The sequence below is a fragment of the Photinus pyralis genome, unplaced genomic scaffold (assembly GCF_008802855.1).
Source record: "Photinus pyralis isolate 1611_PpyrPB1 unplaced genomic scaffold, Ppyr1.3 Ppyr1.4_LG8, whole genome shotgun sequence".
Classification (NCBI taxonomy): domain Eukaryota; kingdom Metazoa; phylum Arthropoda; class Insecta; order Coleoptera; family Lampyridae; genus Photinus; species Photinus pyralis.
The window spans coordinates 14,913,816-14,939,927 of NW_022170819.1; the positions used below are offsets into that span (position 1 = coordinate 14,913,816).

Sequence of the window (26,112 nt, forward strand, 5' to 3'; positions counted from 1 at the left end):
CGAATAATACCAATATTTATCACGAGCCGCTCCCACTACAATTACAAAGTTACCCGCATAATGCTTTTTTAGAGGTGCCCCTGCAGAGGGTTTTAGTTGTTCTATACTACTCCGGTATTTACCTTACGAATTAGGAAAACTGCAGGAAAACCTAATTCGGAGTAGCTGGCAGGATGCTCGAAACTGATCTAAGGAAATTCCCATTTCTGCCACAGATGAAAAATTCCTACCTTAACCCAGGTTCGAACACCCGACCTCCGGTTTTGTAGCACAACGCTCTAGCACTGAGCTACAAAGCAAAGATAATTATTAATTAATGAAAAAACCTGCGAACCTCATTCGTACGAGATAGTCATTAGTTGCGAAGAAAAGAATGCAAATGCAAAACTTCGCTTGATAGAGGTGGAGGGGTGACGAGTGACGGAGTGCCAGCTTCGCACTGGCCGGTGAGAGGGTCATTCTTGCATCCTCTTCTCCCTACCGCTTCGTGACAAGTCATTCAAAGTGCTTAAAATGAAGACTTTGCATGTATAATTTTGCAAAAATTTCCGGAGGAGGACTCCCGGGCCCCCCTCCCCAAGGGGCATTCTATACCCCCCTCGGCAGTGATTGTTAAAAAAGGCCCCGCAAAAATATTTCGCTCCAGGCCTCGCATTTGCTAAGGACGGCTCTGTGTGAGAGACGGGGGGAGGGAATAAGGAGGCGCGGTGAACGTTTCTGAAGCACTTTTTCACGAATTACTTGAAAACGTGCCTTCAGCTTTTAACGTAGACGCGAAAATATGTCAAAAAGAACATCGGCTGAGCGGTTCCCCCTCACCCTCCCGCGCCCAAGACTTTTCCGAACCTGCAGAAAAAGATATTGGACCTACGGGCTACGAGGCCCGTACTCCCGGAATAGGTAGTTGTTATGAGTGCGCACTTCTTGAGTTTTCTTAAGTTGGCCCCCTCAGGAGGTAGGGAGAGGACGCGAGGGAAGATACGACCCAAAAACTTAACGTCGCGCGTGATTCATTCGGTCCGTGGTGCATATGAACATGGCCGTTCCTAGACACTTGGCCGCCTGCGTGACAAAATGAAATTGCCGCCCCTTTTTCCAACTTTATAGAATAATCAAGTTAACTACTAATAATGCTTTATTTTATGCTATAATTTAAAAAGTAATGCACTAACAATGAATAAACATTTCATTCACAAAAAGGGTACCTATGTAGATATTAAGTATAATATGCAAAAACAGAAAAAGCACAAAACTAAAATTTCGCTTTGCTTGCTTTAACACTAACTTGAACCACTTCTTTTAAACTAATATTGTTCACTAAATTTTGTTCTATTGCTATAATGCAAGATTTGTTAACGTTAACGTTATTGTGTCATTGACGATTGCAAATAATTTTTTATGACTTTCAATCTTTAAAAGGACCATTATCCTCCGAATTTTGACAAAGAAAAAAAAACGAACGTACGAAGTATCTTGGCATGAAAAGAAAATTTTTGTCCCGTAGGTATGGTTTTTTGACACACGGCCGCCATTTTGTTTTCTTTTAATGGCAACATAGGTCTTGCAACACATCGTTGGAAAACTTATTTTACCGTCATTCCGAATATGCAATAGGAAAAATACGGTTACGCAAAACTAACTAATTTATTAGAGCGAAATTGTGAATAATACAACAAAAATAACTTTTTTTGAGTTCATTACATTTTTATCAATTTTAGTTTATTAAAAATTGTATTAGGTACATCCTCCTTAATATAAGCTTTCCAACGATGTGTTGCAAGATCTATGTTGCCATTTAAAAAAAAGAAAATGGCAACCGTGTCAAAAAAACCATACGGGACAAAAATTTCCTTTTCATGCTACAATATGCACAAACACATATTATATTTTAGTCATAAAACTTTCAAACCGATATCTCCACCCGTTTTCACACCAGCGGTTTGGTTCCATCATTATTAGTCACTGTGTATAATCAATGGTATAATTGTATAATAATAAAGCCTTTAAGGAGCGCTTCTTCTCTTATAACCTCTAGCCGCCCTTTGCTTCGGCCGCCTCCGTGATTTTCGCGCATCGCCCTATAGGTATAGGAACGCGGCCATGCATATGAATTAGGTGACGCGAAACGGGGTGCGTTACGAATTTTTCGATAACAAGTGCGCTTTTCGTAGGTTAAATGGATTTTCCGACGATTTAAGAGCATCGCCACGACGCCACGAACGCACAGGGTACCGAGACTGCAGCCCCTCCGAAGCACCGGGTCGCCCCGCCTCCTGGCCTCTCAGTTGCCATTAGATGGCACTTTTTTCATATTTTGACGTTTATTCGGTTGGGATAGCGTTACCGTCAGAAATCGTTTTTAGGTTAGAAACAATTGAAAGATCGAACTACCTCATATCGACGATTGCGGGTTAGGGCTTTAGTTTCAAGTGCGATTTACAGTCCTAAAGATACCATTTTAAAATACTCCATTTCCAAAAATGTGATGTAATGAATGACAAGGTCTGTCAGAGCGAGGCGAGGCGGCGAATCTCCCGGAGCCGAGGGTATGTCTTATGAAAACCAAAATAAAAATTAATGAGAACAAATGTTTGAGAGGGATTTGAGGTCTTTAAGTGACCTTTTTTCTGGCCTAAATTGCATAAAAATCGCATTGAGTCTTTCAAAATAGGTGAATTCTGTTAAGAGAAAAGGTCGGGCATTGAAATCAAGTAGAGTAAGGAACTTTTAACCTTAAAACGAGCAAAATATGGTGTATCCGTCCGAGGTGAGCCGATCCAAGAAAAATTCGGTCTCATGCAACCAACTCGCGCGAAGCTTCCGGTAATTTAATTAAAACGAAAACAAGTAGGTAAGTAATAAAGTTTTCTTTAGCGCATTTTCCATTCCAATGATCAATATCAGCACTTCCCAAAAGGCCATAGCTATGTGTGCGCAATGCTTTTCTTTACTAGAAGTATTTATGGTTAAAACTTCAAAGAAATATTTCCATAAATAAGAAAGTTGGCATTGCGCAGTCTGCGCATGCGCACATTTTTTTATGTGCTATATAACTCGCAGGTCACAGCACACCTTGTGTCAACTTACAATCTATGTTTTTTTAAGATGCGAGCGACTTCCGGAATAGGATCGTGCCCATGTTGAACGAAAATACTTTTCGTTCATCATTGGCACGATCCTATCCCGGAAGTCGCTCACATCTGTAGTGTACTTAACCCCCAGGTTCTACGCTAACTTCACACTACAAGAACACGGAAATAAAGTCAACCCGGCAACGTTTAAAAATGCCCACCCGAATGACTATTCCCGCCAAATCTAAAGAAGATCCCGCTTAAATTTGAAGTGGCACGTGATAAAACATCTAAGGCAGGGCCCCCTTACGTTAGTTGTAAACAACGCTTTGACCTGAAGCACAGTAGGGAAGGAACGAAAAATAAAACACTGAAAGTGTGACAAGTTTGTTTAATAATGATCGCAATTATTAAGATTGTGAAAGCTCGGAAATTTAAGTCGAAATAAATTACATTGCAAAAATAAACTTTGAAAATGGTAGTTCACCAAATAAAAATAGAAATAGTAGGCTGCGGAAAAAAAGAACTTGCCAATAAAAAAAACCAGCCGTCAAATTAATATCAAATTGTGTTATAAAATTAATCGTTTGTAATGATGTAAATGCGTAACATAGAATTATAACATCACACAAAGTAGCAGGTAAACTTCAAGAGTAACATTTAGGTTAAAAACAAGTTTTGGGAATTATGGGTGGTCAGGTAAGCAGGTACCAAGATTCTAAGAGAGGGTGAAATACACAGGATGTGACTCATCTTTGGTGCAATAAAGTCCTTTTGTTAAAAGCAAAATGGAAAATTACATGGCCTTGTAGGCAAATTTAACTAAAAACAAGATATGTGGAAATTATTGAATCGCCACACATTTATCGCACATTGGCTCGTATGAATAAAAGCATTGTTTAAGTATTTAAACAATGATAAAAGTAAGCAAATGCTTATACTTGCAAAATTCAAAGTAAATGCTCGTAACTGCCCCTTCATACTGGTCTGTTTAGCATGGTTTAGCAGCGCTGCACGGCGTCCTGTCCTACTGCTTAGAAGCGCTGCTAAGTCGCCCAGTGCAAAAGAGCACTTACGAGTATTTACTTTGAATTTTGTAAGTATAAGCATTTGCTTACTTTTATTCATACGGGCCATAGATTCTAAACTGAAGAGCTTTGATTGGCGTAATCCCGCTCTTGTAAGATAGGTAGCCCATCCCTGGTTTCGGGGTTTCGGGCCTACAGTTGAATGTCGAAGACAATCACGAAATTAGGTGCGGTAACTCAATTTTGACTCCAGTTTTGACCATCCCCGTGACTGCTTCATTCACGGAGAATAATTGTTAGTTACAAACAAGTCCGTACATACATCAAACGAATCGGTAATGTCCACATTAAAATAAAACGATCAAAACTTATATGAATATTACTTCAGGTACAAGACCAAGTAATCAACATCAATAAACATATATTAAGCAAGCATTACACCAAAAACGTAAACAATAGCATAACGATATCACATATGTGATTATGCATTGCGGTTAAACCAAGTAAATTTCAAAAACAAAGATTCAAACACACAGAACATATAAAATGTGGCATACAAAACACAAATACCATATAAAGAAATGCAATGATTACTACCTGCATTAAAAAAAACACAAAATAACAACAAACATTTATGGAGGGACGCGTTCACGACTGCCATTCAAGAAAAATAAGGAAAAAAACGGAGCTTGATATGTTAGCCTATTTTTCTCGATGACGGGTACGTCTTTGACGCTAATGTTAGTAATTGACCTTTCTGGTTGTTTGAAGACGCAGTTTCGTCATCTTCAGAATAATCTGTTCAGATACAATTAAGCGGTTTGTCCGTTAACGGAGGAAAGCTACATTGATTGTGAAAAAGCAGTCGTGAAACCATTATAGTACAATGTTTTGTTATTTAACTGAAGCTTAAAGTGTTACCCGTTTGAACAGCCACAAGAAAAAAAAATTGTCAACAAACCAACTTGAGTGTTTGAGTTCAGAAAAGAAATTAAATGTCCCGATGTCAACGAGTTTTTTTTTATAACTGCTACATGTGCTAGCACAAGCATTATTTTTGACCAGATTAAATGAGATTTGTAAGACAAAGCTATGAGTAATTTTATTTCTTAGTTTAATTGCTCCTCTTTATTTCAGGTTTTTCTTGATGATTTATTGTGTAAGTATGTGTGTCAGGAGAAATTCTTTTGTCATTGTCAATAATCGTGTGTGTTTATTTGAATTCAGTGTGCCATCCAGATAGACTTCTTATGTGCAGATGTACCCAAGGTGTCAAACAGAATTTGCATAGGTAAATGATTTCTTTGGAATTTTTTGATTGAGGCTAGACAAGTCATTATTGGGATTTTGTTTTGTAGCAAAGGCCGGAGATGTACGAGGGGAGACTATATAAAAATTATAAAGTTTAATTTGTGATTTACACGTGATTTATTTGAGCCAGCTAGGTGGGTGTTTTGTGGATGGTGTAGTGTAGTTGACCGCACGCCATTGCACACATCATTATTTATTTGGCGCCCAACGAGAGGCCACTGCAGTATACGTTTTCATTGAATTTCTCTGTATGTTACTTGTAGGGTTAGCGGGTAACTTAAACGTTAAGGGGAGGTAAACATCCAGCGTAACGCACCTAGGGGTCCAGTATGATCCACACAAAATGTGAAAAATCACGTAGGATTGCAGGGAAAACAGCCATACTATGTTTGTCCTATACTCAACGCGTTACCTACTGTTAACTCCGCACTTCCACTTTTCGCCGTACTTTAAAAACCCCACCTGGTCACGTAAACAAAATGTTATCAAGTATAGTCTTATCCAAACCCATTAACGTTTAACACACTTGTCCATTTTGTACAAAACTAATGCCTAACAAAGAATGTTTTAAAATATTTTACACAAAGGATCACTTGCAAATGTTATCAGCCTAAAATGTCTTACCAAATCAAATAAAAGCAATAATTCTGATTGCCCATACAATTAAACAAAAAACGAACCCTCTATACAGCGTGGATAACCCTTCATACTAACATCGTGTGTGTTATCACAGCAAATCTTAAAAGAATCAGTGAGAATTTAGAGCAAACAAAATACTGGAAAACAGTTATGAACACGTCCATAATGTTGAAACATGATATTTTACTCAAAATAACACAATGAAATAAACAAAATATTGAACTCAATAAATGTGACAAAGGAACCCTGATAATCAAAATAGTTTACGCTTCTTTGAAGCCCCACTGAATATGATGCTATTGGAATCATAATTTGTAAGTGTACTACTCTCCGGTGCACATATCATATTCGTATCCGAGTCTATTCCAAATACCTGCAGCGCAGCTATGTCCAGTTGATTTGGATTCAAATTATATCTGAAAATGCATACTTGATTTACATAGAAAAATTAGAAAACCTTACTTTATGCCATCATATGATAGAATTTTACGCTTTACAAGTTCCTGTAAAACAACAAATTTACATTGCGGAGGTGCAGAATCTAGCACGTTTGAAGGGACAATACGGTTGAAATATGCGAAGACAACTGCAAGACTATAAAATACAATTAGCAATTAAATTAGTAAACATATATCCAGTAAAAGTTACCGATAACCGAGGTCTCCTGCTGCAAAACGATTTATCTCGGAGTCAGAGCCGTGGAATTTTGGCACTGGTCGCATAAATACTTGTCCGAGATGACCGAAAAGAACTGTACACAAGGTGTGTGTTTCAACGATTTACAATTGTAACATTCAATCGTATTGATCGAACAATACATTTTGTGCAAATTACACGGGCAATCTAGGTTCAGAGAGTTCGAGAACTCGCGCGTGGCTGGTTCTAGAATGTTCTGTTAATAAGTCAACTGTAAAATGTAGATTGGTCTATACCGTCATTCGTTAGCAGGTCATTTTCATCAAGCTCCTCTGCAGTTTCATCGACAGTGCTTGTATGTTTGCTTTGGGTAGTGTCATATTCCTCAGGTAAGTACAAGCTTTAAAAAAATTATAACTATTTTTACGTAACAAACCTACTTACCAATTTGCCTTTTGCCCGGCATTTTACAGAGTGAAAGCCTGTGAGAATGTGTCCCAAATCGAGTCTAGTCCCATCAGAGTAGATAGATTTTTAAATATAGTTGATGCTGTAAGATAATCGTTACGGTGAAATGGGGGTTGGTAATCTCTTGGTGTGTCTACAACCCAGTTTTAAATTTTTAATAATATATTAGTCAACGTACCGTTGCAGTAACTTATAATAAAAAAAGGTGAAAATTTATCAGTTTCCAGTAATTCACGCATATCTAATCCGTTAATCGATTCGAGTAATGAGGTAGTCATTCGGTCCAGTTCATCATCTGTAATTGTCGAGGCCTTCGCATCGGTGCTGTACTTAAATTTAAATTTGTAACTTTCAATCACGTCAGATGAATCATTGACTTTCGTGAATACTAGATACAAGTCTTGTAGCTGCAAGATTCTGTTAGGATAGCGAAAAACAAAATGACAACCCTACGTAGTTTCTCTCTAAGGCGTGAAAGGCGCCTTTAGTCCAACAACGAAAATTCCTTACGATTTCGCTCTTCGTTGTAACGCTAAACATATTATAATCAATTCCATTAAAATTGTGATTTCGAAATAGGGCTGCATCCAAAGTTGTACGCTTATGTAGAATTGTTGCAAAAGCAGCCGAAAGCACTTTCTTAAGGTACCCTCTCGAGGCTACCGGATTCAGAACGGCTGTATGTACTACGCTTGATGAAAGCTATGAGAAATATAAAAAATGATATTACTTTCGGTTGCCTAATTGTAAAAGTGGTTGGTATAAATTCGTTCGATTGTACATGTAGAGGTAGGTAACTAAGTATAGGTATTAAGTTTTCCACAGTTACAAAAAGTGTATGGGAGATATTAATTACGTGCAAAATAGAAAGTTTGAATTATTTTTAGGGACATCCGTGTATTATTTAAATAAATAAAATGCTAGGATACTCACTAAATCCGAAAATTTGTGTTGCGTAGAAGACATTTTAACTCGAAAGAAATTTTTAAAGCTTACTTTTACCGGTACTAATAGCGTTGTTGCCAAGTTTTTATGCTTTTATGCTATATTGCCGATGTGCGAAAATTTTCCATTTAAAATCAGAAATTATGCTCGCTTTTTCATTGTACGGTAGATGAACGAAATTTTGATTCAGGGAAGACGTGGAAATTTAAGGTCACGTCTAAAGGTGGGTTCATAGCTCTCCGTTCATCCGTTGCGTTGATCCGTCAAACGGATAGTACATTTTGTTAAGGTTCATAGCAATCCGTCCACATTGTACATTTGCAAGTATAACCATAACCTATACTTTATTTTGTACTGTACCCTCCGTCATTTTCAGTATGTAAAAATGATACGAAAGTAAGAACACATTGCTATCTGGTTATTACCGTGAAGAACGAATAGGCGAACGCTTTTAACGTACCAAACATAACCTCACTCTTGTTAAAAACGGACCAACGGAAACGTAAATGTTCATCTTCAACCAACTTTTCCGTCGTAAACGGACGACGTACGATTTAAAAATTTTCTGTCTTCTGATTAGCTAACGAACAAACGGAAACGTATGAACGGAGAGCTATGAACTTACCTTAATATTAATTATTTTGGCAGCTCCCGTTGGTGACATTAAAAATGAACTAATATTACACATTACCGATACGTCGATCTCTTTCTTTCAGGGCCAATTCACATATACAGGGTGGTGACTTGCGTCGCGCATCATAGGGATTTCAATGTAAAATTCATAACATGCCATTATTGGCTCCCCAAATTATTTTAGAGCAAAAATGTATTAAGGTTTTTTATAGACAAAAATTTTTTACGTTAATCAACCGCGTTAGTTTCCAATTTTTTACATAATGAAGACAGAAAATTGGAAAAATAAAACCTGCATCTTTTTCAATAATCTGTGATGCCATGGAATTTTATAATACAAAAACTACAATATCCGTCATGCCATGGAATGTCTGCTATAAAACAAATCAAATTCTATCAAAAAGTATTATATTTAGAACAGCGAATTCAACATAAAGAAAGACCAAATTACTAAAAACGGTTTGCTAATACAACAATTGACAGTAAATGTTCGAATAAGTCACCATTAACTGCAAGACAGTAACCAAGTCGATCATAAAATCCAGCTGCTAATTGACAACTTGACATCTTTTTGTTTTAGAAAATTTCATGGCATCGCAGATTATTCAAAAAGATGCGGGTTTTATTTTCTCAATTTTCCGTCTTTACTATGTAAAAAATTGAAAACTAATACGGTTTATTGACGTAAAAAATTTTTGTCTACAAAAAACCTTCATACATTTTTGCTCTAAAATAATTTGGGGAGCCAATAATCGCATGTTATGAATTTTACATTGAAATCCCTATGATGCGTGACGCAAGTCACCACCCTGTATATTATATATGCCAATTCAAGTCACTAGTACTTCATACCTTAGTTATACATTAAAATTTTCTCTTTCCTTCTCTAAGGATTGTTCTCTCCAAAACTCTACGAGTAAAAATAAGAAGAGAGAATATAACGGTGGTGGGAAATAGCATAACACGCGGTCGTCAAAATATAACTTCCTTTGCGCTGGTCAGTTATGTCGACTTGACTTATCATAAAACAGAAGAGACGGTGTCAGTTTTGTTTTATTACACGGCTGACAATAATGACGCGTTTCTCCCCACTCTTCTCGCACTTTTATAACTTCCTTTTTGTCCATTTCCGACCCCTTTTAATGCAAGGTTCTCTCTTTTTATTTTTACTCGTAGCCAAAGCTAAACAAGATCCTGCTTAAATTTGAAAAATGGCACGTGATCAAACATCTACGGCATGACTCCCTCGTTAGTTGTAACCAACGCTTTGACCTGAAGCACAGTAGGGAAGGAATGTAAAATAAAACACTCAAATTGTGAAAAGTTTGTTTAATAATGATCGCAATTATTAAGATTGTGAAAGCTCGGAAATTTTAAGTTCAAATAAATTACATGCAAAAATAAACTTTGAAAATGGTAGTTCGCCGAATAAAAATAGAAATATGCTGGGAAAAAAGAACTTACCAATAAAAAACCAGCCGTCAAATTAATATCAAATTGTGTTGTAAAATGAATTGTTTGTAATGATGTGAATGCGTAACATAAAATTATAACCTCACAAAAAGTAGCAGGTAAACTTCAAGAGGTAACATATAGGTTAAAAACAAGTTTTGCGAATTATGGGTCAGGTAAGCAGGTACCAAGATTCTAAAAAAGGGTGACACATACACGAACTTATAAATTAATTTATAAGTTCGTGCATACACAAGATGTGACTCATCTTTTGTGCAATAAAGTCCTTTTGTTAAAAGCAAGATGGAATATTACATCATGGCCTTGTAGGCAAATTTAACTAAAAACAAGATACCTATGTGGAAATTATTGATTCGCCACTCATTTATCGCACATAGATTCTAAACTGAAGAGCTTTGATTAGCGTAATCCCGCTCCTGCAAGATAGGTAACCCGCCCCTGGTTTCGGGGTTTCGAGCCTACAGTTGAATGTCGAAGACAATCACGGGATTATGTGTCGTAACTCAATTTTGACTACAGTTTTTACCACCCCCGTGACTGCTTCATTCACGGAGAAAATGTTTAGTTACAACCAACAAGTCAGTACATACATCAAACGAATCGGTAATTTCCACATATTAAAATAAAATGATCTAAACTTATGTGAATGTTACTTCAGGGACAAATCCAAGTAATCAACATCAATAAACATAAATTAAACAAGCATTACACCAAAAACGTAAACAATTACAAACAATAGCATATGTGATTCTGCATTGCAGTTAAACCAAGTACATTTCAAAAACAAAGATTGAAACACCCAAAAAATATAAAATGAGGCATACAAAACACAAATACGATATAAAGAAATGCAAAAATTACCACCTGCATTAAATAACACAAAATAACAACAAACATTTATGGAGCGGGCGCGTTCACGATCGCCATTCAAGACCAGATGCCAAACGTAACCCCCGTTCGTGCTTTTTAAATAGTGCAGGCAGCTTTTTCCCACCTAGAAATTGTATGGTTGCCAACTCTCAAAAATGTATGTATCGTCGTAAGTTGTATATACAGGGTGGAACCTCTCACATCTTTAGAAAAACACAGATTGTAGACCGGGATCAGGTCTTCTGTGACCGGCAATCTTTCCTGGCGAGAGGTTTAGTAAAGAGAGTTTATTTGCGCAGCATGCGCATGCGCTAATCAATCTTCGAAATTTATCTTGGCCAAAAAGAAGAATGAACTAAATATATTGAAAACTGTAGGAGTAGTTAAGGCCTTGGACGGACGTACAGAGAAAGTCACTGCAATCGATAGCGCGCACATAACTTCGATGGAAAATGCGCTAAAATTGTCAAAGTGCGTCCATTATGGCTAATTCTGTACGTGCAGCAATAAAGGTCACATTTTTGTGCAGAAGGCGTATGATAATGGTTTTCAACCATTCTTCCATATGTTTTGAGGAGATTGGTTGCCGGAAGACTGGCCCCGGTAAGTGCACCCCACGTAATTTCGCCCCCGAAAGGCATAACCTGTGTCAAATGGTTGCGTTTCCTTTTCTCATTACACGTCCAAGCAATCAGTAATAAGGGGATTACATCGGTCGATATTTGTCGCACATATCAAAGCCGCACGGCAAAAATCGATCGTTTAAATGTCAATTCAGCTAGGCCGCAAGTGTTTAATATAAGGTTCAGTTCTTCGCGCCATTCCGCATGGGTGTGACGTAGAAGGGTGAGTATTTGCTCAGAGGTCATCAGTTAGGTCTCTACCTTTAAATTTACGAGTCAGTTACTTTATGTTTATTGCACTAGCATTATAATTAAGTATACAGGGTGATTTTTTAAAGATGGGCCATACGACATTGTAAAGACGTTGAGGTATTTAAAATGAGCCATAGGGAAATTTACATTGCATCAATTGTTTCAGTCATAGCTTCCTTGCGAATCATCTACCACAGTACCGTAGAAATTGTTTCTAAATCAACAAATTTATTCAAATCATATATAAACGTATAAGGTTACAAACGGTGCTCGAATTGTTTTCCACCGACAACCAAACAATACCCGATACTCGGCAAAGAATAGCTCGCATTACCCACTCAGCTACTGGGACCACTCTGTACAAATTGTACTACATGAACACTGAACACCTTTTCGAGCGGCAGAATAAATGTTCGAGAACTGTCAGTGAAATAAACTAAGCGCAAGGAAAAGATTTGAGAACAAATTGCGCAATGTAAATTTCCCTATGGCCCATTTTAAATAACTCAACGCCTTTACATAGCGTTATGCTAGGTGTGGACTTTATATGGCCCATCTTTAAAAAAAACACTCTGTATCTGCATTCCCGGTAAATGAGCCTTCGGCAGATTCGCCTTTAAAAAGTTTATTTATTTATGACTTCAAGGGGAGAGAGGTGTGGGTAGTTCCCTTACGAGAGATCTGGCGTAGCAATGTAGCATTGATGGTGTTGATGTTACTTTTGGGAAGGGCGAGTCTTCAGCAGAATTTTCCGGGGCCGAGTTTTCTGGCGGCGAATATTCCGGTGGGGAGGGGGAGGCGAATTTACCGCACACAGTAAATCTAACGATGTCTTTTCAATCATTTGAAGTTTTTTATTGTTTTGTAATAAATCTGTCCTAGACCAGAGGGCAGAGAAGCTAAATCCAATCGTTTGGATTGGGTTTGTATGTTCCAGGATAGAATAGACAACTAAACCTATTACGTATGTATGTAGCTTCTGGGACATATCAGTGCAATTGTACTATCTGATGTGTAGGTAGGTGTAGGTAATCCTATAATTAAATTCTCATTAGTATTCCTTTAATGTTAAACGATGACATCATTGACTGAATTAGTGATGCTATCCGTTACGATCAGGCGAGCAACCGTCACCTAGGCAAATCCCAACTTGAACAAAAAAAATGCCATCATTTCTGGCAAAATGCATGCAAAAAATTGGAAAATGTGCCGGAATTTAACAAATGCACGGCACGATGGTAGAATGTGACACCTGTTGTCGCTTTAACGAACGAAACTGTTACTGGAGATTCAAACCGTTTAACATTCCAAATTTAATAAGATTTCTCCCTAAATTCTGTTTATAATTGTTTAAAAATGACGTGTTTGTTTATTTTTCAAAGTATGCGATTTTTAAATACGAGAGTTCGTACTTAGATACCAGTTTTCTGATAAGATTCGTCATAGATGTCGCGCAATCGTAGGTGAGCGACGCCTCAATCGGAAATTACAACGATATTGGTATTTGAGAACAACCAACCAATTCGGTATAATAGTTCTACCGGGCGGTCAGTGACTCAACTACGTGTAATGGTGTGCATTCTTCACGCTCTTATATTTGTTGATGTTTTATGTTTATTACATGAATATTGTTTGTACAGGACCTAAATTGAATGGTAAGAAGTTGTGAAAAGCGTCAGTACGCTTGTTGAATGGCCGGCGCACTTTGTTTTGAAGTTTTTTTGATCACTTTACCGCTTACTTTGCAGGCGTTGGCCCTTGTTAACAATGTAGGTGCATGACATATGCCAGTGAATCTTCTGGCCGCCCTTTCCTAGGATTCAAAACAAATGCGCTGAACTGCCTAGGCCGCTTTTCTTAGTGTTGTGAATTTTTTTTTCAGTGCTATTGTGATTCGGCGCAATGTTCAAATTTATAAGGGCGAAAGGACCGCAGGCGACAGCCGAAAGACAGAAGCTGCAGAAGGAGTTGTTTTCGTATAGACGAGTAAGTTAATTGGAGGTATTAGAATTAGGTGTTGCCGATCATATCTAAGTATCACTAAACGTATATACCATTATCTTATCTAAGTAAATACGTTTTATAGCTTTCCGCCTGTTTTTTCACACCGAATGAATCAGTTAGGAAAATGTTGGAAAGTACCGTTTAAAAAAAAATGGTCTTGACACTTTTAAATATTTTCGTAATTGCCCTATTTACACGTAGATACCTAAAGTGGCTGTGCAAATAAATCGTCACTTATAAAAATAAATCTAAGGATCATTAATAGGGCTTTTAACGTCGACCTTGATTTATCCATTAGGACCGTTTAAGTCTATATTTATTGATTGGGAGAATAAATTGGTTTAAGTTAAAGATTTCGCAACTGAAAGCGTAGAAGGGCCAAAGGAAACACTTCATTACAAGTTGCAACTCTGACATTCACCTTCACGTTTTAAAAAGGTCCTTATAGTTCAGTAGGTACACACATACATTTTTTTTTTCATTATTTAGGAGTTACTTATTTTTGTGATTCAGGTAGGTATATCGGTAAATTAAAATTCTTTCTATTGGATGGAATGTATTAATATAAATCTATATATTGTGCACAAACCATGAGCATGAATGGCAAATTTTGTAGCACTCCAATATAGCAGTTTTGAAGTGACTCATCAAGAACTTTCCAACGAGCAGTAGTAGGATATCTTCCTGACTTTGTTATTCGTGCTTTAAGCTTTGACCTCATCAATAGATACATTTAGTGCTAGGCGCGAATATTTCCAGGCGAATTTTGCCATATTTTCGGAAATATTCGGGAATACTTGCATTGTCATGAATAAAATTCACATATTGGAAATTTAAGTAACTATTTCCTATAAATTCTCGCGCACCTTACGAGAACATTCTTCCAAAATTTCCAGTTTATGCTAGTTTTTAAGCTGCCAACCCCCGATTTCATGAGGTTACTATAACCATGTGATCCGCATCATGGAATTTTTTGCATTTTCTTGAATGTTTTTGGTTTTGGTGAAGTTTTTGAATCTTTATTCTTATTTCTTCTTAGTTTTCTTTAATTTGTCAGAATTTTTATAGTTTTATTTTGAAGATGCAGTTTTTGGTATGGCATATGAACAGACTAAAAAGTTCTTTTCTGTGTATGTTAAATAAACAATTTAAATTTAAAGCTATTGTTTGTATTGTTTTTAAAAAACATAACTATTAAACGATTTCTTGGTGTACCTATTGTAATTATATAATATAGAATAGTAGGTACAGTGGATCTCAATCGGTGGGTCGCGACCCCCCAGGGGGTACGTGTCCGAGGGGGTCGCGAAATTTAGGGGAAAAATTAAAGCAATTATTGTTACATAAAACAACTAACTGTAAAATTGATGTGTAACAATGTTTATTAATACGTTTAACGTGGATGTTACGATTTAAAAAATGATAACTATTGTAGATGTTTTTATTATGTACTTAAAAAAATAATTCATAGGGGGTCGGCAAAATATTCAACCTAAAAAGGGACTCGCAGTGTCTAAAAAATTGAGCCAGGGCCACAGCTAACTCGACCATTTTAAAAATTTTACTTTCATTTACCTAATTACCGAAAATTTTTATTTTTTCCCTCTATAACGCTCACAGATACGAAGAAATTACTAAAGACTAAATAGTTCTTAAATAATTCGTATTTTACAATCTACCTCTGGCGCACCGAAAAAAAGTTCAGGGATCAGGAGTAGGAAATAGACTATGACCCCTGAAAAACAAACCCTGATCCTGTATATTGTCACTACCCTTGACATGACCAAAGATGTACACCCTTCAGCATAACTTATATTTCAAAATTGAGCAAAATACCTCGAAAATTTTGGAAATACTTACAAAAACTTGTAATTTTAACACCCTGTAGGTCGGTAATGAAGCCTTGCAGACCTATGCTTATATAAACTTTTAGTGATAAAATAAGCCAAAGTTAGCCACTTCCGTATTTACCTTTTTCAATGGATTCAATTCAAGAAGATTTTAAAGAAATTCAAAATGCAAAAATTGCACGTGCGAATTTTTTTATATTTTTTTGAATCACTAGAACTTTTTTAATCTTAATTTCTTTTAATCTTTTTGAATCTTTTTTGATTTTTTTAAATCATCCTTGCTGTGGTATGAAAAAAGAATTTAGCATACTGTCTGTTTAGACTAAAATATACAGGGCGTTCTATTAAAAAAATTGAGGTTAGATTCGATCTTTAGATTTTTTTACTTGACTCCGTATATTTATTTTGAAAACTGTAGATTCTGCAACAATGCTAATTAAGTGCCCTATTCCCGAATTAAATGCTCCTTTTTTTTAAATTATTACATGTTTTTCTAGGTTCATATCAACTCCTCTGCTCCTTTTTTTTAAATTATTGCTTGTTCTGCCAGGTTCATATGAACTCAGCAGAGCACTACCTTAAAAACCCAAGAAAATGCACCTAATTATAGTAGTTCACTTTTCATTTTCTTGGTTTTTTGAGGTAGTGCTCTGATGAGTTCATATGCACCTGGCAGAACATGTAATAATTTAAAAAAAGGAACATTTAATTCGGGAATAGGGCACTTAATTAGCACCTAATTATGCAATATGTTTGATTGTGTTCTGTTGACCTTGCTCTGCTAGGTTCATGGACATCCAGATGTGGATAAAAAATCCCTATATTCAGCTTGTATCCAAATTTTGATTTATGCTTTTAAGATTTGTTGCAATATATGGCTTAAAAATGTTGCTGAATCCCAAAACACGTGTCGTTTTATTTCCCCACCCCGTATATATCGCGACGAAAATTCTGGAAAGTACCGGGCGATATCTGTGAAAAAGAAATGCATCTTCAAAGAGGCTTTCAAACGTCTTGGAAGCTTCGGATTGCGTCCACTAGATGCTGCACGTGTAACATAATCATAATTAATAAATTAATTCCAATGTTTAATATAACTTTGCGGGCCGTATGAAATATTGACTATAAATTACGTTATCGGGCCCTGACAAAACTTATCGACGCCGGCCCGTGGACGGTTGCCCATGCCTGCAGTCTATAGAGACAGAGAAAATAATTTATATACAGGGTGGCCAAATAAGAATGCGAGGTACTGTATCTGGGAACCTGTCCATCGTAGAGGCTTGCGATAAAAAAATTTATTACTAAAACGGCCACGAGAAAAACCTGGAAAATATTTTTAAGTTTCTGCATTGGCTGCTAGGGGGCGTAACTGCAATCTGGAATCTACAAAAGTGACGTTTCTGTGAATTCCGCTATATTAACCTACACAAAAAAATTTCCGGTCTTTGAAGTTGACGATAATCTGAACCTTTTTTGTTTGACAATTTTTCCCGTATCTCTAAAAATGAAGTGGTGGGGAGTATTCAAAGGTTTCCGTAAAGAACACCCTGTATCTTCGAAACGACTGAGCCGATTTTAACAAACTCGGGTTAATTGAAAAGAGTTATTCTTCAGCTACAAATATGATAATGTTTGCAGTTTTGTTAGTTTCACATATCGCCGCTTGAGGGCTTTTTTTGACATTCCGACAGAAATGGTTAATTTTCTCAAAAAAATTAAATGCGTTGGTTTGATTTTTTTTCATGAAAAAGTAGCTAAATGATGCCTAAACAAGCTCGCGAAAACCGCATCTCGATATCTTGTTCCTAACCTAAAATTCAGGCCCAAGTTAATTTTATACCCTCAAAATTTTATTTTTTTAAGCTAATTTTTCCGGGATTATTTTTATTATATAATTTGTGGCCCTAAAGTGGATCGATTTAAAAAAGGAAGCTTTTAATGCCGCCGTAAATGCCCGAAATGCTGGCCATCACGATATACGAGTTTGTTTAAATTTTTTAGAGATACAGGAAAAATTGTCAAAGAAAAATTGTTCAGATTATCGCCAACTTCAAAGACCGGACATTTTTTTGTTAGGTTAATATAGCGGAATTCACAGAAACATCACTTTTTTAGATTCCAGATCGAAAATCTTAATGTATCTTAAATGTGTGTGTGATGAATCGGTGCGTGTTTGTTATCAACAATGCAAATCGGTCCACGGGTTAAAATTTAGTTAACCGATGACGTGATGCACAAACAAGTTTTAAATACCTTTGCCAATTTAGCGTATCGTACTATATTAATCATCCTCGTTATCATGACGCATCCAAAGCTCTCGTCATGCTATAGCACATGGCCTGTATGTTTTTATTTTAAAAAAATCAAGATAGAGCCAGCTTCCGGTATTTACGGAAGCGACGCCATCTTGAAATTATTGTCTTTAAATTCTCAAGGGTTGATTATGACTGTGAACCAAATTTCAAGTTTCTATTTCAACTGCCAGTTTAAAAACTTCTAACGAACGGGCGACGTGAATCTCCCTGTGTACAGGGTGTTTCAAAAAAATATTTTATAGTTTATTCACGTATAGGACGAATGAAAGGAAGTCAAAATGTTTTAATAAACATAGGTCGGCAAATTAAGAGAAGTAGAATTTGTATTGTCAATAATGAAAACGAGCTGAGACACAGAAGTTATTGACAACAACATTTGACCAAACCGCTACTCTGGAAATTTTTAGGTGGGTTTTTAAAAAATGATTCAAAAAAATCAACCACATAGCAACTCCCCTGCGATTTAAGGTTCAAAAATCCAAATGAAATTCTCAAACCACCCACTTTGTTGAAATTTTAATCATAGATAAAGACAAGCATATCGCATATTTAAAAATCAGATGTGCGCATGCGCAGACTGCCCAATGCCCACTTTCTTATTTATAGAGATATTTCTTTGAAATTTTGGCCACAGATGCCTCTAGTTAAGATCAGGTGTAGTCTGTTATAGGACCTTTCGGGAAGTACTGATCAATTCATGGACAATGCGCTAAAGTTATTCGACTTACGGCGAAACCTATTTTTTTATTTTTGAATTACTTGACAAATTAAATTTAACTGATAGTTGTACTTATTTTATAGACGTTGCAACATGGTTTCCCGAACAAGCCGACCGCTCTGGCGTGGGATCCCTCGTTGGGCCTGCTCGGCATCGGCACGGCGAGCGGCGCGATTAAGGTCTTCGGAAAGCCGGGCGTCGAATTCTACGGTCAGCATCAGAACTCGATACCGATCAGGCGACTCGTCTTTCTACCTAACGTAGGTAGAATCATTTCTTTATGCGATGACAATTCCCTTCATCTTTGGGAAGTAAATAAGAGCTCGCTCGTCGAGGTCAAGACGCAATCGCTGGAGGGAAAGCTGAAGACGATATCGGCGATATGCGTCGAGTCGGCCGGCAGGCATCTACTTCTCGGGACGGAAGGCGGAAATATTTATTTGCTCGATCTGCACACGTTTACGATGACGCCGGACATTATATATCAGGATATTGTTATGCAAAAGTAAGTAAAGTGGTACACTACCCTTGTGTGTAGTAGGGAGGGTAGCTATTGGTTTAAATGACAAAGTGAGGTTTTGAATATTCGCAAGGGAATTTGTTCCCAAAATATTGAAGGTAACTAAAAATTTTCAAAAAAAAAGGCAATTTTTTTGCTAAAGGTCTTGTCAACGTGTAAGACCTTATCACATCATTAAAGCTCTCTGCCAATGGGTAAGTTCACTCCTCTCTTCTTGCAGTGTTGCCCCTTTTACGCTTATAAAATTTAATTTGATTTCCTTTAGTTTAGTAGATACATTTATCTGACAGTGTTACATGACAAATTCAGCAAAGTGAACGGTAAAGTATACATTTATGAAGCAGATAATAAGAAATAATGGTGGGAAAAAGGTAACTGTTGTTTTGCACAACTTTGATTAATAAACTGGTTTTTCAATTTAATTCTTGATTCCAAAAAATAACGCAACGCAATGTTTTGCATCTTGGACCCAAACGCTTTTGTGGTGTGGTGTGAATACAAGCACGAGGGGTGAACCGCCGGTGGAAGTAGGTGTACACCCAAGTGGAATTATATTGGAAGTAGGTGGAAGTGTAAAGGAAGTAGGTGGAGGTAGATGGAAGTAGATGGAAGTAGATGGAAGTAGGTGGAAGTAGATGGAAGTTTGTTGGAAGTAGATGGAAGTTTTTGTGAACGTTAGATTCAACGTGTCATGCGCAAAGGCTTTTACAAGCGTTAAACGGGTGGAAGGAGTAGGAGATGAACACGTTTTGTATTTGTGATTTGTGTATTGTGTTGTCGTTGTGCTTTCGGAACCTAACCAAAGACGGATTTATTTTAACTTCATATTAATAACTACGGCAGGTGAGTTATTGTAATTAGACTAGAATCCGCAACGATACGTATTTGGTGATTTCATTATCTCGTTACCAACATTCGTGGAATTTTTTTATCTTATGGCGCGTCTTATGATTTGTTGTGCAGTGCAGTTAACCATAGCGGCGCGACATTACACGAACCTCCTCTTTTAACAGTAAACATCGCTACTCGCCATCTAAATATAGAAATTATAGAATTTTTTTTCCAATTTCTCAACATCATTTGGCATTTAATACGCTATCCATGATAATTGATAAGATTTCATTTAGGATCTAACGTCTTGTGTATTGTATTGTTATAGTAATTTTGGGAAAATGGCCGAAGAAGTTTCGAGTGGCGTCTCGGACGTAGACATTTTTACTGAAGCTTCACGGGCGCTTAAAATAAAAATACCTAACTGCGTAAGAAAAATGTTGACTGTAAATGATTACAACGACATAGGCTTATTGGCCGACATAAAGGACAAAAATTTGTCTGATATCGAAGCGTTTGCTCGGACTACATTGCATGAAATTATTGATGAATCCGAGTATGACCAATATTATGGCATTTTTAAAACTAAAGTAGACAAATTTCAATTTTTAAGCTCTCATCGCGATATAATTTTCAAACTGAAAGAGTATTGCAAGAGCAAACATCAGACAGTTCCCATAATCAATTCTACTAATACTACAAAACAAACTCTTCGACAAATTCAAACTCCATTTACACGAGTATTACAAAATTCTGGGGCGAATGAAATAAAATGTGCAGATACCAATCTTTCAGACGAGAATGTTCATATTTCAAAAACTTTGAAAGCGTGGCTGAAATGCAACCTTTCTGAATCTCAGCTTCATGCACACGAAGCAAAAATAAACGAATTAAAAGTTACATCAAAATTAGATTACGACAACAATTTAAAGGCATGTATTACATGTTTTACATGTGGAAAAGTCATAAATGTACAAAAAATTTCACGAAATCAAAACCAAAAACCAAGATGGGTGCTTGGAAATTTTCATAAACATATTTTAACTCATAAAGAGTTAACTACTACGGCCGAGACTACGCCAACAACTCCTGGTTGTAAAAATGTACCTAATTCTAACCAGCAGAATTGCTCAATGAAAAAAGCAACAGCATCATTGACAACGTATTTTAAACCTATACATAAGTCAACAGAGGTCACAATGGCAGCGTCCAGTTCAGGATATTCAACACCAAAAAAACTACAACAAAACAAAATTAACATTCTGCAAGATATTTCTGTCGGTGTTACTCTTCCCTCGTCATCTATAAAAGAAAAAATCATGGATGTTCTACACCAAAATTCAAATTGTGATGACTTAAATATCTCCGGCATAGAGTCACTAAACAAAAATAAAAATCGAGATAAGAGTACCGACTCGAACCAAAACGTTGCCATGATTTCGAAAGAGGTAGTTTCACAAACAAAAAATTGTGAAGATAATCAAATTGATCACAACAACATTCGAGACAAAACTACAAAATGGAGAACACCAAAATACCAAAGGAGTGAACGCAGAAGAAGAGCTCGTGAACAAATTATACCGAATCAACCATTAATTACTAATTATTATGCTGTTGTGGATGATGTCGTCAAGCTTATGCAAGAAAACGAAGCCCTAAAAAAGAAGTTACTAGAAAGCTGGTCGAGTCACTATCCGTCTTCAGTACCCTCGTCAGTATCAAACACAGAAATATTATTGAGGATTCTTATGGACACTTCCAAACAAAACTCCCAACGCCCTAAAAACCAAAACTCTTACAATACAACAGTTAAACAATTCGCAGTGTACATCTTTTTTATTGGAGGAAGATTGGTGTATGAGATGCTGCATGCAAATTTACAAAATACTCTCCCATCATTAACAACTTTATTTCGATTTATTAATAAAAGAACCAACAGGCCCCAGGAAGGATCTTTTCGTTTTAAAGAACTAAACACATTCTTGGAAGAGAGAAAGTTACCAAAGTATATTTGGATTGGAGAGGATGCCACAAGAATTACTGGCAAAATTGAATACGATTCAAAAACAAATAATCTAGTTGGATTTACGTTACCGCTCTATAATGGCATCCCTGAAGTCAATTCATTTGAGGCAAAGTCTGCCAAAGAAATATTTGATTATTTTTCGATAGAACAAACAGCCAATTACGCTTATGTTATAATGGCCCAGTCGCTAGCAGAAAATGCTCCATCGTTTTGTTTAAATATCTTTGGAACTAATAATAAATTCACAGCTGATGATATTTTACAAAGATGGAATGAAATGATAAAAATGGCGAGTACATTTGGAATAACAATTTTAGGATTTTCAGCAGATGGGGACAGTCGTCTACTAAAAGCCATGAAAATGAATACTCACCTACCCCCTATAAAAAATGATGAGGATGATTCTGATGTAGATAATTCGGAGTGGGAATCCGATAACAACGAGGATAACAATAATTATGGACATTCTTTTGCTAAAACCGAGGCTAAAACGAACGAGATCCAAGGAAAAAAAGTGTGGGATTGGTTTCAAATGGATTCGGCTTTTAAATATGAATGCTTTGTACAAGATACCGTTCATATAATAACCAAAATGAGAACAAGGTTGTTGAATTCGTCAATTATACTACCCTTAGGAAATTATGTTGCTTCTGCCGCACATCTCAAACTGTTAGTTCAAGATTACTCCAAAGACAAACATAAACTAACAATGTCTGATTTAAATGCTCAAGATAAAATGAACTTTGCGTCTGCCGAAAAAATGTGTTCTTCAGAAGTATTGCATCTTTTGGCAAATATTCCGGAGAGTAGAGGCACAGCAGCATTTTTAAAAATTATGAATTATATTATAGAGTCGTTTTTAGCTAAAGATACAGATGTAGAACGTCGAACTTATTGCATTTGGTACGCAGTATTCTTTCTTCGAATCTGGAAGTCATGGATAAGAAGAAAGAAGTCGCTCTACAACGAAAAAAACAACTATTTATCGTCAAACTGCTATATGTGCGTGGAATTAAACGCACATGCTTTAATAAAGCTACTAGAATTATTTATTATCAACAAAGACTTGAATAACAGCATGTTTCTACCATGGTTATACAGCAGCCAGATGTGTGAAAAAATATTTCGAGCCACGAGATCCCTCACTTCTACATATAGTACCGTTGTAAACTTTAGTATGCTGGATATCTTACATCGCTTAAACCGAATCGAAACTATTAACAACTTAACCCACGATCTAAGTGATACCGTTACTTTCCCAAGAGAAAAAAAACGAAAACTTTTAAACCCAGATTCAAACCAATTTCTGGCAGTTACTTCTGAAAAAGATTTTAAAAATAAAATAGAAGTCATTGTGAATTCTGCTTTGGAAGAAGCAATTTTAGATACAAAAAAACTGGGAATAAAAGTTAGGAAAGGAATCTGGAATAAAGTATGTCATTCGAGTAACAAAAAAAGAACAGTCCGAAACAAAATCCAGACGCGGATTTCGAAAGTTAAAAAATCTACAGTAGAAAATATGTGTATCACGAAGGGTGTAAATGTAGGATCTGATGAAGAAAGTGAGAAAGATGAAGATGAAATATATATCGACGATGAGCAAATGATACTCGATCAAGAAATAAATGAAGAGAACGTGGATCTTGATGGACTTGATGAAAAAAGTGTAATTAATGAAAATGGTACACCTGTAGATTTCGAGCTCGATTTCGAGGTAGATGTATTTGACATTTCACTGTTAAGAAATGCTGGGGAATCATTATTGTTAAGGGATTATAGTGATAAAGGCAAAAGAAGCAAAATGTCAATAAGAAGTGGAAGTGACTTTTATAGCAAGGGACCATTTGTACGCGTATTAATCAAAGATAAAATATCTGTTGTCAGAAAAAGTTCTTTATGCTGGATGTTAAGCACAGAAAAACAAAGAGTAAGTTCCGATCGATTAAGAAGATTTTTTTGTGATAGTCAGTCTGTGATAACGCAGAAGAATAGTATGATAGATTCCGTTGTCAGAGTTGAAAAATCTGAACGTTTACGAATTGGCGACTGGTGCTTGTTCTACAATAGCGGTGTCAAAAATACTAGAAGCAAAAACACTAACCTCGACAATAACCATAAGTCAAACCTTGATAATTATATCTTCGGTAGAATTCTTTTTTTCAAAGATGTCTCAAAGCGAACTTCGAAAACAAAGTTAACGTGGGTCCAATCGAATGCCGTCGGAATAAAATGTTTCTGTACCTGGTACAACGTTCAAAATAATGGAAAATTAACACATTCATCGTCATTTCGACATGAATTTTACGATATTACCTATTATAGATTTTCGTTACCAAATCCGTCTGTGATACCGAACGAAGAGACCGATACCATGGATCTAGTGCTTGAAGACAAAGTGTTAAGTGATCTACAAAAAAAAATCGACTGTTCTGGAAATGAAAGCAGTTCCAGTGCCAGTGCTATTGTGGAATGTGACAATTTTGCTATCGATCGTAACACAACATTTGTGGACTACAGCTCGAGCAGTAGTGACAGTAATCAAGATTTGGAATTGTGGGAAGTTGACGACTCTGTTGACGATGACAACGAGGACTGCAGTTCTTCGGAAGAGCTCCCATGCGTTGACATCGCACATTCTTGTGAGAAAAAGATAGACATTAAGGTTGAAAATTACTACGCGGTATTTTATGATGATTCATGGTACATCGGTCGAGTTATCGAAATCATAGACAACTCGAATAGTAGAGTAAAATTTTTAAAAGAAAATTTGCATCAATTTCTTTGGCCCAAACATGATGATATACAACAAGTTGAAAATAAATACATTTATCAAGGTCCCATAACTTTACTAGGCTCTGGGCCTTTTAGTTTACCTGAAACAGTAAGAGACCAAATTACTAATAATTTTAAAAATATCAAGAGAAAGTATAAGTAAAAGGTAGATTAGTAGAGAATGTGTTTTATATAAAACTCTTTTCATGTTTTGATGTTATTTAATATGAGGTACGTTTTTGTTATATAAGAATATTTCAGGATTTTGTTAAGTTCATTAGTATTATATTATATTTTACGTCGTATATTACCTATACTATTGTTATTATTTTGCAATATTTTGTCTTTTGTACAAATTTATAGTAATAAACTCTTAATTCTTTGAGAGGAATCATTTTATATTTTCAGTTGCGTATCATTATTACTGAATTACGAATACAAACACAAACAAATTGCTAAATACTGAAAAATTATTGAAAAAAATCAGAAAAATTTGGTGGAAGTAGGTGGAAGTAGATGGAAGTTTGATGGAAGTAGATGGAAGTTTGGTGGAAGTAGATGGAAGTTGGTAGAAGTAGATGGAAATTGGTGAAAGTAGATGGAAGTTTGTGGAAGTATGTGGAAGTTTAATGGAAGTTGATGGAAGTTTTTCCAAAAGTGGAAGTAGGTGTACACGATTTTTATCGGCGGTTTACCCCTCGTACAAGCATCACAATTCAATGATGCATTGAATCGAAAAAATGTTTACTTGCGTATTGTTACTGTTCATAATTGAAAAATAAATCTGGCCAATAGTTTTCCCTACGAAATGATGTTCTCTTTCAGCATAAACCAGTCACGTATTATAAATTTACTTATAATGGCAAATAGGTAGGTACCTACGTCAATAAACTCGTAAAAATCCTACCACACGCTGCGATGATACTGTTTTCGGTTTGAACTTTTAATTAACAATGAAGTTTTGCGCTCCAAAATGGCGCACACAATTCAGAGTAGGTATGTATAGTATAGTAAATGAAAAATTGTGTGTTAATTAAAAGCATCAAAAATAGTGTTCGCTTTGACAGCTTGACGAATAATTTACAGAAAGAATTTGCACCGTAAGTTCGGCTAAGAAATCAATA

General features: G+C 36.2%; 2 protein-coding genes and 1 long non-coding RNA gene across 4 annotated transcripts in view; 1 reads left to right on the forward strand and 2 right to left on the reverse strand.

The window, feature by feature from the left end:
- Positions 1-26,112, reverse strand: part of LOC116179410 (probable leucine-rich repeat receptor-like protein kinase At2g33170) — a 320,289-nt gene that overhangs the window by 30,654 nt on the left and 263,523 nt on the right. The window lies entirely within an intron of this gene.
- LOC116178479 lies at positions 6,213-8,183 on the reverse strand. Its single transcript, XR_004146850.1, has 8 exons — positions 8,087-8,183; positions 7,607-7,855; positions 7,332-7,560; positions 7,130-7,286; positions 6,982-7,085; positions 6,698-6,931; positions 6,512-6,643; positions 6,213-6,465 (listed from the first exon to the last, which is right to left on the reverse strand). It is a non-coding gene; the product is annotated as an uncharacterized LOC116178479 (long non-coding RNA).
- The window catches only part of LOC116178464 (lethal(2) giant larvae protein), a 35,426-nt gene continuing 22,689 nt past the window's right edge, over positions 13,376-26,112 (forward strand). Inside the window, exons 1-3 of one of the 2 annotated variants that reach the window (XM_031497959.1) lie at positions 13,376-13,604; positions 13,832-13,935; positions 18,923-19,344. In XM_031497959.1, the coding sequence (XP_031353819.1) occupies positions 13,852-13,935; positions 18,923-19,344 (506 nt within the window). In that variant the 5' untranslated portion in view covers positions 13,376-13,604; positions 13,832-13,851. The remainder of the gene's footprint in view (positions 13,605-13,831; positions 13,936-18,922; positions 19,345-26,112) is intronic. The other variant, XM_031497960.1, reaches the window with a different exon arrangement.